Raw genomic sequence first — 18,828 nt, 5'->3', positions numbered from 1 at the left:
AACATTCTGTGGGGAAAAAAATGTAGAATTCTGGGAAAAAAGAAACTATAGTGCATTCAGTCCCAAATACTCACCCATTCCCATCACAGGGCACGACTCCCCAGAGATCCAAGCCATCCCTTGTCAAGGTGCCTGTCTAAACAGAAACAAGCACTCGGTTTACTCTGAAGATCCAGTAGCCCCCTAGTGACAATGATAAATTATATTTTAACAGGAAAATAAATGTCACAATCAGATTATCAACACCAGCACTTTAAGAAAGGACAGTAAGGTGGGTATCAGGAGTCCTGGGTGGAAGCTTTGAGGAACTCATACCAGTTGTATGACAAGCTGGCACTTAATCTCTTTGAACGTTAGCCTTCTCAGCGATAAAGGAAGAAAAGGGTACCTGCTTTCCATATTTCAGAGGCTTGTTTCGAGGATTTAATGGAAGACTGAATGGATGGGAGAGTCCTTCGTAAGCCTGCTAGAAGCTATAAAAGGGGTGAGCTTTAAAAGCGTTTCTAGCACAAGTTAAAAGTGTATCTTCAGAAATAAGTGATGGGAGTAGAATTTTTCACTATTCTAAAGAAATAGCTTGCTATTTGACACCTATTTGGTAAAAAGGTGCTTGTTGGCATTTCTCTCAGTGTGGTGTAATGATGAAAAGCTTAGCGCGGGTTAAAACACCAGCAGTGGGACCAGGTTAAATTATTTAATCCCTCTAATCATCGGAGCCCTTATCTATAATATGGTCATAATTATATAGGGGTGTGGGACAATTAAATGAGATAATACAAAGTGCCTAATTGAATATCTGGCATAGAGTAAGAGCTGATAACAATGATAATTACTCATAATTATTACTTATTTTTCATTCAAATTCAGGTCACAATTATTTCCCCCACCCCTGTTTCTTTTTCCAAGTCTGAGGATAACATGACCCAAGAAACAGAATGTCTTTCCTCATGATGCTAGTTTGATCATAAAATAATACTGAAGTGGTGGCAAAAGCCATGTTAACCTTCTGTTCTTGGTGAGCTTTCTGATATTCCGGTAATTATAAAACACAACTCTAATCCCATTAACTCTTGACTATCAAAATCCTTCAATGTACTGTTTAACAGACCCAGAGCTTCAGTTTGGGAAAATGGGAAGTCCTGGAGATGGACGGCGGTGATGGTTGCACAGCTACGTGAATGCACTTAAAGCCACATAAGAATGGTTAAAGCGGTAAATTTTATGTTATGCATATTTTACCACAATAAAAAATAAATTAAGAAAAAGGAAGGCAGCAATAAAAAAGAAGAAAAAAACACCTTCAATGACTCCTCACTGCCTAAAAAGTATGTAAAGATTTCTTAGTCAGACATTGGAGGTCTACAAAACCCCTCTCCCATTACGAATATCCTGCTCTGATCAAAAACACACTCCTGACGCCGTGCCTTTGCCCATATTCACCTGCCTACAGTGCCCTTGGATTGTATACATTTTTTAATTTCCTGTATATTACGATGTTTGATAGCTTAAGAAGTCCTTCTCTTTTTTAAATTTATATTTTATTGAGTCAACAGAGGTTGATATTTTATAAGCTACAAAAAACATTATATAAGTTTCACATGTACAACATTATATTTCTACTTTCATATATCCTACAGCGTGCCCACCACCCAAAACTTAACTTAAGAAAGCTTTCTGAGAGGTTCTGAGTCTGGAGAGAGACAGCCTCCTGGGACCTAGTCAGTTCTTAAGAGACAGCGAGGGACTCAACCATGAGCCTGCCTGTGACATGCTAACCAACCAGTCAGGAGTCACACCTCCTCTAGCAGCCACATTCCCCAGGAGACAAGATCCCTCTGCCTTAATCATCCCAGGGTCAGGTGCCACACAGCTAGAGACCACTCCTCCAGCCCGAAGCCCGCCGAAATCACTCCAACTAACTGATTGCTGGCTATTTACCTTGCCTTGTCTTGCCTTCCCTGCAGAAATTCCAAGAAAGACCATAGACTAAGCGCTCCCCTCACCCTTGTGTTGTTTCCTGGTCACAATCCAGCATTCCTCCTGCTGTCCTGCATGGTGAGACACGCCTCTTCTCTGTAGGGGAACTGAGAGTAACACTGAACTTTCCTTTCAATGGCTTTGACCTCTGCCTGCAGCCACTTAGTCACCTGTATAAATTAAGACCCAGGCACAAAACAGCCATTCATTCCCATCTTATCCTCACAGCTCCCAATATGTGTTTACAGATGAAAAGAATGTACTCAAGAGAAGGTAGAGGAAGAGGCTGGTTGGGAATAATTGGCATGTGATCAAGGATTATTTTAAGCAATATATTTAGCAGATGGGAAAATATAGTAAGGGGTTGACTAGGGGTTTATTTTAACCAAGTCTTTTAGTAAGCCACAGCTAAATAGGAACTCTTCCTTTTCTATTCATTCATTAATTCAAAACATATTTATTGAGCACTGACTATATGCCATGTAATAGCCTTAGCATTAGAGACACAGCAGTCACCACAGTAAAAAAGTTTAAATTTGCTTCTTTGTATGAAGGTTTTGACCCTAGAGGGACAGAATGCTATTTTAATTAATTGTGTTTCATAGAATATTAGAGTTGGAAGGACCCTAAAAGATTCAGTACCTACTCTCCTTTCCCTAAACCCTAGAATTTGAGAGCTCAAGGATGTATCTGTCCTAGATCACACATCCAACCAGAGATAAAATGAAGTCAGTTGCCCACATCCCATGTTTCCTGCCTCACAAGCATGTAATGCACCTGTGTGTGACAACAATGATGTTAAAAATGGCAATGAGAAGGAGTATGAAACACACATACCTTGTCAAAGCAGACAAGGTTTAATTGTCCACATACATTGATCCTCTGGGGGCTAATGCAAAAGATGCCTCTCTTCTTCAGCCTCCGCTGGGCATAGATAATGCCCGTAGTCAGAGCAGCAGGTAGAGCAGGAGGAACTGCAATGGTGATGACATCCAGGGCTTTCTTCACCACCTCCTCAGGGGGTTCCTGCGAAGATAAAGTCCCTCTTCAGCTATTACAGATCAATCAGTCGTGAACTCTTTAGTGCATATGACTTTTTCCCTTCTTTTTGTTTATTTCTTTAGATCAAATTCCTAGAAATGACATGAGCGGGTCAAAGATGGTTCAGAGGGTATGAATGTGTCTATGGCTCTCAGGACATTTTGCTAAAGTGGAACGAAAAAGCTTGTAACAATTCATACTGCTACCAGCAGAGGAGAATGTACCAGTTTGCCATGACCTCATCAACCTTGGGTATGTGGATTTTATTTAAAAGTCCTCATCTAACAGCTACGAAATAATACATTGTTGGGATAAATGTATTCTTAGATTGAAAATGAAAAATAGCATAAAGAAAAGTACAAGAGCAGAGGCATGTTGGTAACTCAATAAACAAAGTGTTTTATCCCACTAGATCTGATGGTTGCCAGGGAACTTGGTGATCAACTGCTTATATTGGGGACCTGGGGGTACACAAGCAGGTTTCAAGGTTTGGCTTTGTTTTCCCAGGTTTGAAAACCATGCCTTATATGAAGTTCTACATGCAGAGTATAAAATATAGATGAGTGTACATAGGCAGGCAGAATAAGAACAAAAGCATCTCACCCCACTGAGCACAAAGACGCACAAAGTATAGATCATCCCAATGGTGGCTGTCCCTACAAGGCACAGGAGGAATCTGATGGCGTCCCTGTAGAGCTTAAAATTCATCGGCTTTGGGTAGAGAATGGATCTCACGAGGTCCCCCTTCGCAGTGTTGAATCCTGAAACAGCAAACACACCCCCCACACTCTCAGGATGACAAATCCTACTGCTAGAGTTCTTCTAAACTTCAACATCGCCTTTGTTTTCTCCAGAGATAATTTAAACAGTGCTTAAGCCCAAACGCAATTAAAGGCTAATTGGCAAAATAGCTAGAATAGCTATATCTTAGCTCTTTCAGTGCCTGTTCTTCTCTGGCCTTCCCTCCTTCCACTTCCAAGTTCAACGCATCCCAGTCATAGGAAGAGAGCACCATACGGGGGCAGAGCACAGCTTTTCCAAATACAGCTTCATTATAAGGAAAGGACTTGTAAACACACGTGTGCCCACACATGCACATGCATGCACACACATACACACACACACATGACACTTGAATTTAAATTAAATGGCCCAGTGAATACATATGGATTCAATTTCTAATACTTTTCATCATCAAGTTTTCAGTTTTCAGTCCTGCCTAGAAAGAACTTGGGTTAGCTTTTTGGGTTAGAAGTTTGAAGTTCTAGGTCCAGCTCTGTCAAAGACTGGCTATGTGATTTTTTTTAAAACTTCACTTGAATAGTGTGGGTCCCAGTCTATTTGTGTACAAAGTGGAGACAGGCGTCTTTATACTACTAATTTGATATGTGGAAATAGTGTATAAACTGCAAAGCGCATCGTCATTGCTGTCATCAGGTTTATTATTTTTACTAAAAGGCATAAGCCATAGTTCAATTCCCATTTAAAATATCTATATTTACATTTATTAAGTTTGTTCTGTAAAGACTGCTCCTTACCTAATTAATTTAAGGCACTAGACAAACTGAGCAAAAATATTTCATTTAAATAATAAAACAAAGGAGATGCTAACTAACCCGTCTGCAGTACCACCGCTTTCACGGTCCCAGAGCAAGCCGCCTTGGCCTGAATAACCTCTGTTCCGCAGAAGAGGACATGCCGTTTGTAATCCGCTTCACTCTGTGTTTTCCAGGGCACAGAGCTATCCATCTTAGGTAACGGAGTTTTAGTGACCGGAATACTTTCTCCTACAGAAAACAAGCAACACATTTTGTGAGATGGGATGCCTTCACTCGCTTAAATCATGCGAACACTAAGTCATCATTCGGCGGACATTTTTTGTGAGCCTGCCAGGTGGCGGGAACAACCCTGGGTACTGGGGATGCAAGGAGAAACACAACTTGTTTTTAAGAAGTCTGTAGTCCAGAGGGAGAGATGGACATGGAAAATAAATAAGTATACTGTCATATTATAAATACTATGCGTATTGTAAAATCAAATGTGGATGCTGAAACAGGCTGGGAAAAACCTACATTTAGGGAGTAGCAATGTGCAGTCTAGAATGTGGGGTCTGGGTAATAAGAGGCCATGAGAACTATGTAGGAGCCCAAGCGCGGAGGGCCCTGTGTGCACATACTTAAGCGCTGACATGTTTTTCTCTCGGCACCGATGGTAGGAGGGAAACAGGGAGCTATTTAACTGTATGACTCAGGAGAATGCCATCATATCTATGTACAAGAGGGTGTACTCTGTCTGCAGTCCAGGGAATGAATTGAAGTCTGATGAGGTTGGAGGCTGGACATCCAGTTGAGAAATGATCACAGGAGTCCCAGTTGAAGAGGATGAGTTCTGAACTGTGGCAGCTGGCAGCAGGAGTAGAAAATACTCCTGGTTTTGAGAAATAAGGAAATGAGTAGCTACAAAACTTGGGGATATTTTTATATTGGCAGATCATGGGTCCAGAGGAATTTTAAATGGCTCCCTGGTCTCTGACTTGGGAGAATGAGCAGAAGATGGCATTAATCTTCAACACAGGGATTATAGGAGGAAGGAAGAATTGCCTTTTGGTCGCCATGAGCTGGAGATGCCTTGCGGAATGATTATGTTGAGATGCTTTGTAGGCAGTTAGATATTTATTTGGGTCTGTAGCTCAGGGGAGAGGCCTTGACCAGAAATATTTAGTTACAGTTCATCACCTTAGAGATGATAATTAAAGCCAAAGGGAAGAGACAGGATTACTTAGGCATCAAGTGAAGGGTGAGAAAGGAAAGGTCCAGGACCTCTGAACAGCAACGAAAATCAAAAAGATGGAGGAAGAGGAGCAGTGCAGAAAGCTGAACAGTATTGTCAGTGGTTGAAGAATTTGGAGAGACAGCACTGTCTTGGAAAGTTAGAGAGAAGAGCATTTTCAGAAGGAAGAGATGGTCAGAATGGTCAAATGCAGCAGATAGGCCAATAGGATGAGAAATTTAAAGACTCCATAGTATTTGCAAATTGGGATATTAGCGACTTTTGCCTGCGCACTGGGAGGGTCAGATTTCAGTGGGTTGAATTGCTAATACAAGGTGGTGAATGAGTTGTGAAAGTAACCATGGCCTCTTCTGAGAAAAAAACTCATTAAAGCCCTCCACCGGTCTTTGCAGAATGGACAGAAAAAAAGTCAGGGATATATTCCAGTATACTAGGGCCACATTCATTAGGAAAATGGTAGTTGGCACTGTAAAAGTCCCAGAACTAAGAGATTTTTATGAAATCTATGGATTCCTTAGAGAAAGGAACCTGACCTGTCATACCTTTTTTCTTGAAAGTTCACATAGGAGAGAGCTATGTGTTCTTGTCTCCATTTCGTGCCTTCTTGGTCTGCCAGGAGAAGTGGATTTGATTTGGACTTTAATGGGAACCAGAGTACATCAGTATGTATTTACAGCCTCCAATTCCATCTCTGAAAGAGGCTTTATGATTCTTTATCTTACAGAATGGTTGGCACAACATCTTTTCATAAATGCATCTGTAAGTGAGAACTCAAAGCTCCGTGACCTTGAGAAGTCACTTTTTTCTGAACCTCAGTTTCTATATCTATGAGATATGACGTCCCTCCCAGCTCCAGCCTGCTATTTAAAAATGAAATACAGTCAGTCCAAAATAGCCAGTGTGTATTTTGAAAGTAGCAGATTTGCCAAATCCTGCATCATGAACTTTTCAACATTTTCAAACCAAGCTAAGAAGAGCTTGGACTTGACCGAGGGGATTTCAGGATGTCCTTAAGGGTTGTCAAACCCTCCGAGTTTATCTGAAGATGTATTTCATGTAAAAATACTAAACATAAAAGTCACAGATGATTCTGAAACATCTAATGACCTCTAAAATCTTTAAAGGTAAAATGACAGAATCGTAATAACCCTTTGTTCAAGAAAGAAATGCTAAACAATCAAAAAGTATGACAGTATCAAGCCTGGCACACAGAAAACAGCTTTAATTTGAACTCTTGGATCCATCCGGTGCAGAGCTGTTAGTAAGATTTGTGGGGATAGGAAGGCCCCCAGGCAACCCCATGCTTTGCTATTATCATTAAGGAAAACCTGGGAGAGCTAGCAGAGGCTGTAAGCCAGGAGATAGGACCATACCTGTCAGCATGCCTTCATCTACCACACAGCTGCCATCAATCAAAACGGCATCACATGGCATTTGTACTTTGTTCCCTGTCAAAATTAATAGATCTCCAGGTACCAGGAAGCGTGATTCCAGTTCCTGGACTCCAGCTGAAAGTATGAGGAAACAGAGTCAAGTCAGGTTTTTCTCCACACAAACACAGTCCAATGTCTACCTAAATTGGAAATCAATGAAAAAGCAACCAGGGTATATAGAAAAAGGAGGGTATTCCTCAACATTGATTCAAAATCTGCAAACAATAAGAATAAAAAAGATAATATATTATATTACTACATAAAATAAAAACCTTTGGGTGGCAAAAAAAAACCAAAGGATAAAACTAATAACAGATTCAGAAAACACATTTGAAACCTACATTATAAACAAAAGATTAATATTCCTAACAAAGTGTTCTGAAAAAAGGCATATAGCAAATGACAGTATAGCAAAATTGCTGGAATGTCAACATACAGTTCACATGCGCGCACACACACACACACACTACAAATGGCATGTTGCTAAACATTTGAAAAGATGTTCATTCTTACTCATAGTAAGAAAATTGAAAAATCTGTCTTTCCTGCCTTCCTTCCTTCTTTCTGGCCTTTCTTTACTTCTTACCATCCTTATCCAGTCCCAAAGCCCCAAAGCTATAAGGGGTTAACCCAAATAGACATCTATGCAGGGGGCTAAGTGGGGAGGGGAGGGTGGCAGCCCCCTCCACGTGTTGGAGACTAAGAACAATGGACGGGTGTTTACATGGCCTAGTACGGAGTGTCAGAGTCTGAGGAGGGAGACAAGGGCCCCCACAGTGTCAGTGGCCTGGTGTGAGATGCTGGAGTCCAAACAGGATGAAGAAGGTGTCTGCATGGGAAAGCAGCAGCAGTGATGGGTGATGGGTTACATGCTGGTAGGCTGACACAGTAAGTGGATATAACGAGGCTAATGAAGACCAGGTTTCTCACTGAAGAGGGGAAGTTACATATACAAGCAGATATAAAACCAGAATGAACTCTGTGGTGTTGGACTAGAATTGGAGACAACAACGTAAACTAGTTGTTTTCAATAGACAGGGAATTAATATAAATGTGACTGTGTATGTATACAAGAATATACGCAAATATAACATATTTGCTTGTCTTTTTTAATATGCATATTCTCTAATTCGGTTCCTGAGAGGGCCTTGGAACAGTGAAAACCCAATAATACTGTGCACATCCAGTGCCCAAATTTTGGTTTCTAAATTTCATTTCCCTCCAAAAAAAACCAGGGCTCTTAAAAAAAAAAAAAAAAAGGGCTGATTACAACACTGGGCCAAGAAAAGTACAGTATAAACTAAAGCATCCTGCTATGCCACTAAATAGGGCAGTGCTCAAAGAGTGACGGGGACAGATCAGAAAGATATCAAAGCCAGCCTAAAGGACTCTCACTGCCTCAGTCTGTAACAATTTGAACATCAAAGTTAATAATGATAATAATGAATGATAACCCATCAAATAAAATAGGCATTCATTAGTCCATAATGACATGAGTAAATGAATAAGTAAATGAGGAGAAAAGATAGCTTTTCCTTACAGTAAATTGGCCATTAATTAGTGTAGAAGAAAAGAAAATTAGAAAATCACCATTTGGCAATTATCAAAGCAATAACTAATCTAGCTAAGAAACATCAATAGATACTAAAAACTAGTGGATGAAAATTTGATGAGCATGGTTTATTTATATAGTCTCAAGGTATCTCTCAGCAAAATAAAAATTAATTAGAAAGAAAAAAAAAGTAAATTTACAATAGAGAAACCTGGCAGACACCATTTAACTAAGTAATCCAAGTTATTATCACCAGTAATAGGACAAATTTAAATTATATGATACCTGAGAGGAAACAGTGAGAACATGACATCACTTTTGTAATATTCCAGCCCAAAATGCATAAACCAAATTTAACTATAAGGGAATATCAGACAAATCCAAACTGAGGGACATTCTACAAAATAATTAAGAGTTGAAAGAGTCAAGGTCATGAAAGTCGAGGAAAGATTAAAGAAGATTAAGGAGACATGGCAAACAACAGTATTGTATAATCTTGGATCCTTTCTTATTAAGACCATCACTGAGACAATCAGAAAAATTGGAATAGGTCTGAGCATTTGTTGGTACTAATACCAATATTAACTTCCTGATATTAATGTTTTCACTGTTGTTTATTTAGAAGAACGCCCTTGTCTTTAAGAAATATACACTAAAGCATGTGGGGGTCATTGAGCCTCATGTCAAAAACTTATTCTCAAATGGTTCAAGGAAAAAGTTATTTGATTTATTCTTGTGACTTTTCTGTAAGTTGTGAATTATTTCCTTAAAAAAAGAAGAAGGAAAAAAAAGAGTGAAATATACATGAGATAGCATCACTCATCTATCTAATTAGAAAAATCTGTAAGTTTGTCAGCATATTCTGTTGGCAATACTGTGAGGAAACATCCACTTTCACACTTTTCTGGTCCAAATGAAAACTGGTACAATGTCTATGGAAAAAAATTTGGCAACATCTATCAAAATTGCATATACATTTATTATTTAACTCGGCAATTTTACTTCTCAAAATCTATACCAAAGATAGATTGGGCAAAAATATGAAAAGACATATGCACAAGGTTTTTTATTACAGCATTATTTATAACAGTAAAAGGCTGGAAAAAAATCTTTCAATAGAGAGTTGATTGAAAAAAATTATGGTTCCTCCACACAAGAGAGTATTATGCAGCTGAAATAATCAATGAAGACTATATATACTGCTCTGAAAGGGCCCCTGGGAGACATCATTAAGTATGTAAAGAATACACTCCAGGAAATATAAGTTAAATGTATGTAACATACCCCTGGTATTTAAAAAGCAGCTGTATAAATATATATCTTATTCTCTATATTATCACTATGAATGTTACAGATCATTGTATTTTTGAATGCAAAAAAAATTAAAAGACAAAAATGATTACTATTGACAGTATGAGTACATAGGTACAGAGAGGAGAAATAGGAAGTAGATTCTGAATGTCTTTTATGGATTTAACTTTCAAATCATGTAGATATTTTATATAATATCTATTCAAGCTAATATAAAAATAAATTTGAAAAGCTGGCACTAAAAATCTAAAGCAAAATGAACGAGGTGAACCTATCAAGTCATTGGAATAACCATACAGAGAAAAGTTTTTTTGAGTCACTCTAAAACATACATTTTTAAAGTGTAATTTGTATCTTCCTAATGTTGTTTCACAAAAAGGAGAAAAAAGGAACTCTAAAAAAGTCTTAAACTGTTTTTAGGAATCATATTGTTGCAGGTGTGTTGGTTTGTTACTCAGAGATTATTGTGTATAATGGGATAAAGCAGATGAGTAATTTGTTGCTGTCATTGAAAATCAGGTCTTTGGGTGTAGAGAAAGGAGAAACAGAAGTATAATCAACAAAGTTAAGTGAAAAAAAAAATACCTATAGTTCCAAACTTAAACTGGAAATATCAGTATAAACTCTTAATTTATGTTATCTTTAAAATATTATTTCCAAGGTATGTTTTCTGAAAAGGCCTGGAAACAATGACTAACTCCATAGAAATGAGCACTCCTAACACTCTGATTGAGGTTTCTAAATACCATACCTAAGAGGTCTTTGGGAAAATGGATGTGTCCAGGTTTGGAGCAGGAATTATCCAAGATAAATTTAAATCTTATCATATCAGAAAGCAATAAAAGTTTCAGACTACTGGGATCATGTCAAATGAATTCAGGAGTCAACCTGAAAAGACTCTAAATGACCAAAGATGGGCAATTTCAATGATAATAAGAATAAAAACTTCAATGGATGATAATATATTAACCATGTTGACATTATTCATCCATAATGACACTTAAAATTTTTTTAAAGCCTTTGGAAAATGTTAGAAGATCAACCTAGTATTTTGAAAGCTGATAAATAAAGAGAAATAGTCATATATTTATCCTGCCTTTCTTAAACAAACTGGATCTCAGGGTAATGAAATAGTTCAAGAAGAGTATCTCTCTTTACAGAAATATTCCATGTAATATATGAAGATGACATATATTTTAAACTCCTAAAGAAATAATAAATCTAGGTCATGAAAAAAACTCAAGTTTCTCATCCCTTTAAGTAAATACGCAGAAAAAAAATGCGTATGAGGATGAGAGTAGTAGAACAACCAGAAATACAAATCAAGTCCTTTTCTGACTTCTTATGTACATCTAAAATAATGTGACTTACCTTTTCTCCCAAATACAGAGACTGTAATGCTATTATGTGATTCAACTAAACGGTGGAGCTTTACGGATTGCTGGAAAAGAAGAACAGAGAATAGAAAAAGGCTTTTCTATTTGAGGATAGGTCCCAGATACTATTCAGTGAAGTGCTAGCCTTCTTTAAAGATGGAGCCAACTGAATGTACTGTCTAAAGATAAGATTGAGTAGCCTGCTACTCAACTGAAAAAGCATCTAGTGCATGATGCTCTTCACCCAGTGATAAGAGGTATGTGTTCTTTAGTAGAAAGGAACTTCCCAGCATGCTCTGCCCACTCAAAAGAACTTTGATCATTCAAGATATATATTTATACCTAAATAGCTTCAAGAGCTAAACATTATTTCAGCTTCAGGTTACCCCACATCAGAGTTCCTAACCTATAACTTAATAAAGGGTTCAGTGGTTCCTGTTATTTCTGTGTAGTATTTGTTGTTTTAATATATGAAATACATGGGACATTAAGAGTGAATTAATAAGAAGAAAAAAAATAATAATAAAATTATACTTTATTTCACATTATTAAGAAACTATTGTGTGAAAGACCTTTCATATGGTGCTGGGGATTAAAAGTCTCAATCATTTAGTGTTTTCATTTATTTATTATGATTTTCCCATAAGACACTCCCCAAATTTCCTAGCTTCAAATCATTTACAAATCTGATTAATATGTTCTAAGAATGATTAGTAGAATAATACAAGGTGAAAGGGTGTTTTGCTATAACTTAACTCTTTTATTCATTTAGGCATTCACTCAACATTTATTGAACAAACTTTATGGGCCAGGGACCCATAAAGGGGTAGAATGGTCAACCAAACCGATATGGTTCTTACCATCAAGGAATTTACAACTTACTGGGAGAAATACATTTAATCAAATAATCACATTCATGAATGCATCATTACAATTGCAATAAAAAGAAAAAATAAGGTGATTTTGGAGCATATATAGCTAACGGAACCAATAGAAATCTTCACTGAAGAAGTGACCTGAATCAAATTTAGATTGTTGGATCTATGAGTCTCAAACTCAAAAGAGGTATTTGGACTTGAGATATATAAATCTGAAAGTCATTAGCATGTGCCTTTAGAATTCACTAGCATATACAGTACAAGAATAATGAAGATTCAAGGTACTCATATGAAAAGACCAATCAAGATATTAATTATAATAATAATAACAAAGCTATGCAGAAAGTAATGTAACTGTGCTACCTCTTACATAAGAAAGAAAAACTAAATATATGTATTTGTATTTGCTTGATTTGCCTAAAAATTTTTTTTGAAGAATGCTCTAGAAACTAATAAAAATGTTTACAGAAATGGAGGGGCCAGGGAAGAGGGAGACTTTACGTGATATACATTTTCATATTGTTTTGATTTTGAGACACTAGCTTAAAAAAAAAAAAAAAGGCCAGGTAGAGGAGGATGAGCTATAAAAAGAGGAATTAGAGAACTGGAGAGGTGTTGTTACTGAAGTCAAAGGGAAAGAGTGCTTCCATAGCAGTTAATGGTCGCAACTGCAACGGGGATGTTTAGTGAAATCTACACTGTGAAAAAAAGTATCCTTTGTAGGAAGGGAATCATAAAATCAGTAAGCAAAAGGCCAATAGCCTAATAAAAATTAATGAAGGACACGAATACAGTTCACAGTAAAAGAAATACAGATAGCTTAACACACGAGCAAGAGCTCAACTTATAGTGGGAAACATGCTGTCAAGGTTATGAAATTCTATTTTCACTTATATTGGCAAAAATAAGGAAAGCAAACACTCATCTACTCTTGGGAGAAGTGTATATTGGTATTACTTGTTTAAGAGGCATTTTGACAATGCCTACTAAAATAATACATCTAACTTATGATTAAGTAATTTCAAGTAGAGATAATTTATATCTTTTTATCAATACAGATATATATATGTGTATATGTATTTGTTATGTACACATTTACATGTAATGTAAATTATATATACTTGTGATGTGTGAAAAGATACATATGCAAAACTCCTCACTGCAGCATTGTTTTAATAGAAAAGACTAGAAACAACTTAAATATCCATCAGTATAAGACTGGTTTAAAGATTATGGTACATCTAGAGAAAATATATTTGTGCAGATATGGAAAGAGATTTAAGATGTATTCGGTGAAAAATGCAAATGCGTAATAGTGTATATAGCGTACTTCCATTTGTGTAAAACAATTTAATGCATGTGTGTTTAATAGTGCTGAAAGTATATAGAACATCTGGTCCAGTGGATATCTCTTAAGAGGGGACCTGGACACTGAGAGAACTAGGGTGAGAAGAATATTTACTTTTCAGTTACACTGTTTTGTTCTGTTTGAACTTTTTAAAAAAAACTATGTCCATATAGTACACCTTCTATTAAGGAAGAAAACTAGCTAGTTAAAAAGAGAATTTTTTAAAAAAAATTTTGAAACCATCTATGGGCCTTAGGATTATAGTGGTCACCTTAGCAAGAGTTGTTTGAACGGAGTCATGGGAGAGGAAGCCATCTTAGTACAGATGAGAAATGGAGAGAAGAGTAAATGAAGAGAGAGTGCGTAAAGAGCTAGCTCAAGAAATTTTGCTGTAAAAGGGAGAAAACAGGTAGAGTAGTACCTGTTAGAAGTACCTTCAGTACCTGAAGTTAGAAGCATGGTCAAGAGAAGGGATTTTTTTCCCGCTCCTGGGCATATATCCAGAAGGAACCCTACTTCAAAAAGACACCTGCACCCCAATGTTCATAGCAGCACTATTTACAATAGCCAAGACATGGAAATAGCCTAAATGTCCATCAGCAGATGACTGGATAAAGAAGATGTGGTATGTTTATACAATGGAATACTATTCATCCATAAAAACAACAACATAATGCCATTTGCAGCAACAGGGATGTCCCTGCAGAATGTCATTCTAAGTGAAGTAAGCCAGAAAGAGAAAGAAGAATACCATATGAGACCGCTCATATGTGGAATCCAAAAAAATAAAATAAACATAAATACAAAACAGAAACAGACTCATAGACATAGAATACAAACTTGTGGTTGCCAAGGGGGCAGGGGGTGGGCAGGGACAGACTGGGATTTCAAAATTTGTAGATACTGACAGGCATATGCAGAATAGATAAACAAGATTATACTGTATAGCACAGGGAAATATATACAAGATCTTGTGGTAGCTTACAGCAAAAAAAAAAAAATGTGTATGTTCATGTATAACTGAAAACTTGTGCTCTACACTGGAATTTGACACAACATTGTAAAATGACTATAACTCAATAATATAACGTTAAAAAAAAGAGAGAAGGGATTTTTTTTTCATTTGTTCGTGGGTTTTTTTTTTTTAAGTGGGGAGAAGCTTGAGCATGTTTAATTGCTAATGGGAAGGCTCTTGGGAGAAGGGTGGAGAAGGGGTCATTCACTGACCACATTAGCATGCTGAGAAGGTGGGAGAGGAGGCTATGGAAAGCACAAGCAGAGGGCATTTCCTCCTCCGTAATGAGAGATCCAGGCAGGAGGGAGGTGGAGACAAGAGTCCCTGGCAGTTGGAGAGTGAGCAGTTGAGCAAATTCCTGTCTTATGGCTTCTATCTTAGTGAAAAAGTGAGATTATCAGTTGAATTAGACCAAAAGTGGCATATGGGTAGTTAGGCATCTCAGAAAACTGAAGGAAGATTTGGTTTGAAATCTTAATTTCAGAGAAAGAGAGAGTATGTTGACCAGAGATGTATAGAAAGTTTGCCCAGGTGAGGTTGGTATTCATGGATTTACAGTGTACTCAACCAACCTGTTTTGTGTGATTTTCCCTCTACAGCACCTAGATCCCCTGATGTAGGCATAAAGAAAGCCAAGAGTTGGATTAGGATTTTGACAAATGAATACCAACCAAACCAAAAGGGCAAAGATAATAAACACTCCTTATTTATTAAAGATTCATCCACCTCCACCCTTCTATCATCTTCAAGATCCATCAGGATTCTCTATATATAATTTTTTCATTTATTCACATTTCATAAATATTTGCATATTCTTCTTGATAATCAGCCTGAATAATCTAAAGAGAGGGGAAAAAATAACTTGAAAGGTTAGGGATTGGGATGTGAGGGAAGGGAAAGAACTAACACTTGAGCATTGGCTATTACGCTAGACATTTACAAACTCAGTCTCATTTGTTAGGGAGTGGGCAATCACTATTTCCTGATTATACTCCTCTCTAACAAAATTTCAGCCAAGTCATAACTCTTCCTTTCTGAGACCACAGGATTGGTGGAAAAACTCACCTCTCTGAGATCATACACTGTCAAAGCTATGGAAATGATGGACATGATTATGATGGCAAAAGCATATTCCTTATAGTCTTCACTAAACCACAAACAGACACTGAAGAGTTGAAATATGTAAAATGGATTTAAAACCTGTTGGCAGACATAAAAACAGGAAGACAAGGGAGATATTTAGGCTTCACACTTAGCTATTCATTGAGTTGCTTGTTGTCGTAATCATCTCCATGACACAAATCATCCCACACAAAATTCTTTTTTTTTTTTAATGGAGGGACTGGGGATTGAACCTAGGACCTCATGCATGCTAGGTACACACTCCACCACTGAGCTATACCCACCTGCCCCCACACAATATTCTTATTCTTATTATATTTATGCAATTGCCATGTGTCAGACACTGCACTAAGCAACTTTACCTGAATTTACTCCTTTGATTCCCATAATTATCTTATTAACTAGAAGTTATTACTTATCTTCATTGTAAAGATGAGGAAACTGAGCCTTAGATCTTGAGAATCTTGCCCAAGATCACACAGCGGCAATTGTCACAGACCAGGACTTGAACCCAGGCAATTACTTTTAATCATCGCTGCACCTTATAATTTACAAAGTACTATCTTGTGTATCCTCATGTTGACCATCACCACAGTTGGGTAAGGAGTAGTTATTATCATGTCCAATTTACATTTACTGGCCTTTAGATGGGAGAAGTCATAGGTCAAGTTTACAAAGTTAAAACGCTTTCTAGTCTATTGTTCTTCTCCATGACACCACATCTGAAGCCATTAAGGCATTTTAGGTTAATGTATGCATTGAAGACTAAATTTTCTCATCAGTAGAGAGCCAAGATGAAGGTGGTAATCTGTATGAGCACCTGGAACACTATGGAGAAAGCAGAGATTAACTCCAACAGTTGTAATCTTGCTTTGGTTAAAAACATTTTGTGCCCTTACTCAAATTCCCTCTAGTTGATTTCCATCTGTCTAAACCAGGAACAGTAATCCTTGCCGCTGGTTAGGGAACAAGCACACACAGACTTTCCTTATCAGTTTATTCTGCTTTCTTTCATGCCTTTAAGCTTGCTAAAAAATTTTAAGAAAGTAACTTGAGTTTAGTAAGCATTTTTGAAGGCAAGGAGGAGTGGAATTAAAGTGTAGGAGAGGACCCAGAGTACAGCTGTCTGGTTATAGTGTCATAACAACCGCCATAAAATGAAAAATAAGCCCAGTGTTAGAGTCAAAGAGAAAAAAAATTCAGCTTGGTAAATAAGGGCCAAATCTTTCTTTCCATCCCCACACATTGAGATCAATAGAACTAAGGCTGAACAGGTGTTTTCTTCCTACAATTCTGGATGCTAAGGAAATTGTATCTGTTGCCCATCAGAAAGGGATTGAGGTGTTTAAGTTTTATTACTTTAGTTTCACAAAGTTGAGACAGGGGATTAAAAGTATAGGATTAAAAAAGGAAATAAAGAAAAGAAACTTTGTGCTCATCCAGTCTTTAAAGGATGGGCAGACACATAAGCATCAAATCTTACACTGTTAACAGGCAATGTGTGTGCAAAATGGACTCCAAAAAAGAGTAGAGATATGAATACACTTTACATTCTTTTTAAATATCCTAAATTACAGTTACTATTAACAAGTATCATTCTTGGTCGCTTGACTAGAACCAAACTTCTTTATCTTCTAACCAGCACCAAAATACTGATTACCTCTTTGATGAGCAGTTTCCAAATTGGTGTGATTTCAACATCAATGGTGTTTGGTCCACATATTAACCTCCTGTGGAAAGAGATCACACATCACTTCGTTACTAATAATAAAAATGAAATATATTTCTCACCCATTCAAAAAAAGATCTATTCCATGTTCACTTCCTCACTTGTGGGGCCAACATAAGCCTCCTTTGTTATATTCCATCCCTTCCTCTCTCAAAATAACTTGGAAGAGGGTTAGTTTCCAGGTATAAAAACAATAAGCATGATCGTACTGCATTTGTTGAATTAGACTCTTTCTGAGGTCTAACTATTTCCCTGATGGTAGTTTGAGTGTTTAATTTTAGCCATGGTTCCATTCAAGTGGTTTCAGGATTGGCACTCTCTCCACTCTGTCTCTCCCCAACTCTGGCTCCATGGATGTGGAATGGAAGATTCATTACGAAAGAACAGTTTCACTGACAAGGGATACTGTACCTACTTCCCTACTCCTATTCAGTTCTGGGAAGCTGCAGAATTGGTTTTACTGTGAACGAAAAGGTGTTGGGCTCTCAAAAATAGCTCCACATGGAGTTCTACGGTCCTTTAATTGAAAACTCAGAGGGAACCAAACCTAGAGTCAGAGTGTGAGACGCAATCCTTCCTCTGTCACTTCATCTGTGAGACCTTGTTTAGGCCATTAAACCTCTCTGAGTCTCAGACTTCTCATCTGTTACGTTGAGATGAGCATGTCTATTCTAACTACCCACCAAGGTTGCTTTGATGAAGTGAAATAATTGGATAATACTAAACAGAGCATTCCAATGTATTCTGGTATTGACCAGTTAAGATAACTGTTTACTGGTCTGTCTACCTGGCTAACTGGTATTGGCCCTTTGGATCTGATGCAGATAACAAGAAACAAGGTACCTAATCTCTTGTTCTTCGGTTGTTAAACCTGATCCAAATTTTAGATGTATCTTGGCAGAACTGAGCCAGTCTTCCAAAGAGCTAAAATAATAACAATGAAAAAGACATAATTAGCAATAATATTTTTGAGATAACGTTTTTCTTTTTGAATGCGATTGCTCAAACAACTTACCCAATTTTCTGGAACTGTCCTTCTAAGTTGTTCCAAACATATCTTATTTTCTGCACTTTTATACATCTCACCTACAAAAGAAAAGTACCAAAAAGTCTCTAGTCTGAGGATCAGTGGCTACACAGGAGTTCATGGCCAAAGAAGCACTTGTGGAAGAAGCCTGGGGTGTGTTTGTTGTCTTGGCTCATCCTGGAGCCTCGAGTTTCTTGCCTTATACCTTCCTCCCCTTTCCAACATTCTC

The 18,828-nt window shown here is 37.4% G+C and overlaps 1 protein-coding gene across 6 annotated transcripts in view; it reads right to left on the bottom strand.

Annotated features, from left to right (window-relative positions):
* Positions 1–18,828, bottom strand: part of ATP13A4 (ATPase 13A4) — a 127,500-nt gene that overhangs the window by 53,331 nt on the left and 55,341 nt on the right. For all 6 annotated transcript variants that reach the window (XR_006726485.2, XR_012507596.1, XM_074365834.1 and 3 more), the window contains exons 4-13: positions 18,588–18,658; positions 18,416–18,496; positions 17,504–17,573; positions 15,787–15,921; positions 11,476–11,545; positions 7,182–7,316; positions 4,635–4,805; positions 3,622–3,779; positions 2,815–3,003; positions 75–136 (exon numbers count right to left, since the gene is read on the bottom strand). Coding sequence is in view for 4 of the 6 variants with exons in the window: in XM_074365834.1 (XP_074221935.1) it covers positions 75–136; positions 2,815–3,003; positions 3,622–3,779; positions 4,635–4,805; positions 7,182–7,316; positions 11,476–11,545; positions 15,787–15,921; positions 17,504–17,573; positions 18,416–18,496; positions 18,588–18,658 (1,142 nt within the window). In the remaining 2 variants the exon portion in view is untranslated. The remainder of the gene's footprint in view (positions 1–74; positions 137–2,814; positions 3,004–3,621; positions 3,780–4,634; positions 4,806–7,181; positions 7,317–11,475; positions 11,546–15,786; positions 15,922–17,503; positions 17,574–18,415; positions 18,497–18,587; positions 18,659–18,828) is intronic.

The sequence above is a fragment of the Camelus bactrianus genome, chromosome 1, assembly GCF_048773025.1.
Source record: "Camelus bactrianus isolate YW-2024 breed Bactrian camel chromosome 1, ASM4877302v1, whole genome shotgun sequence".
NCBI classification, from domain to species: Eukaryota; Metazoa; Chordata; class Mammalia; order Artiodactyla; family Camelidae; genus Camelus; species Camelus bactrianus.
Note: the sequence above shows the minus strand (reverse complement) of the source record. Positions and strands in the feature narration are given on the sequence as shown.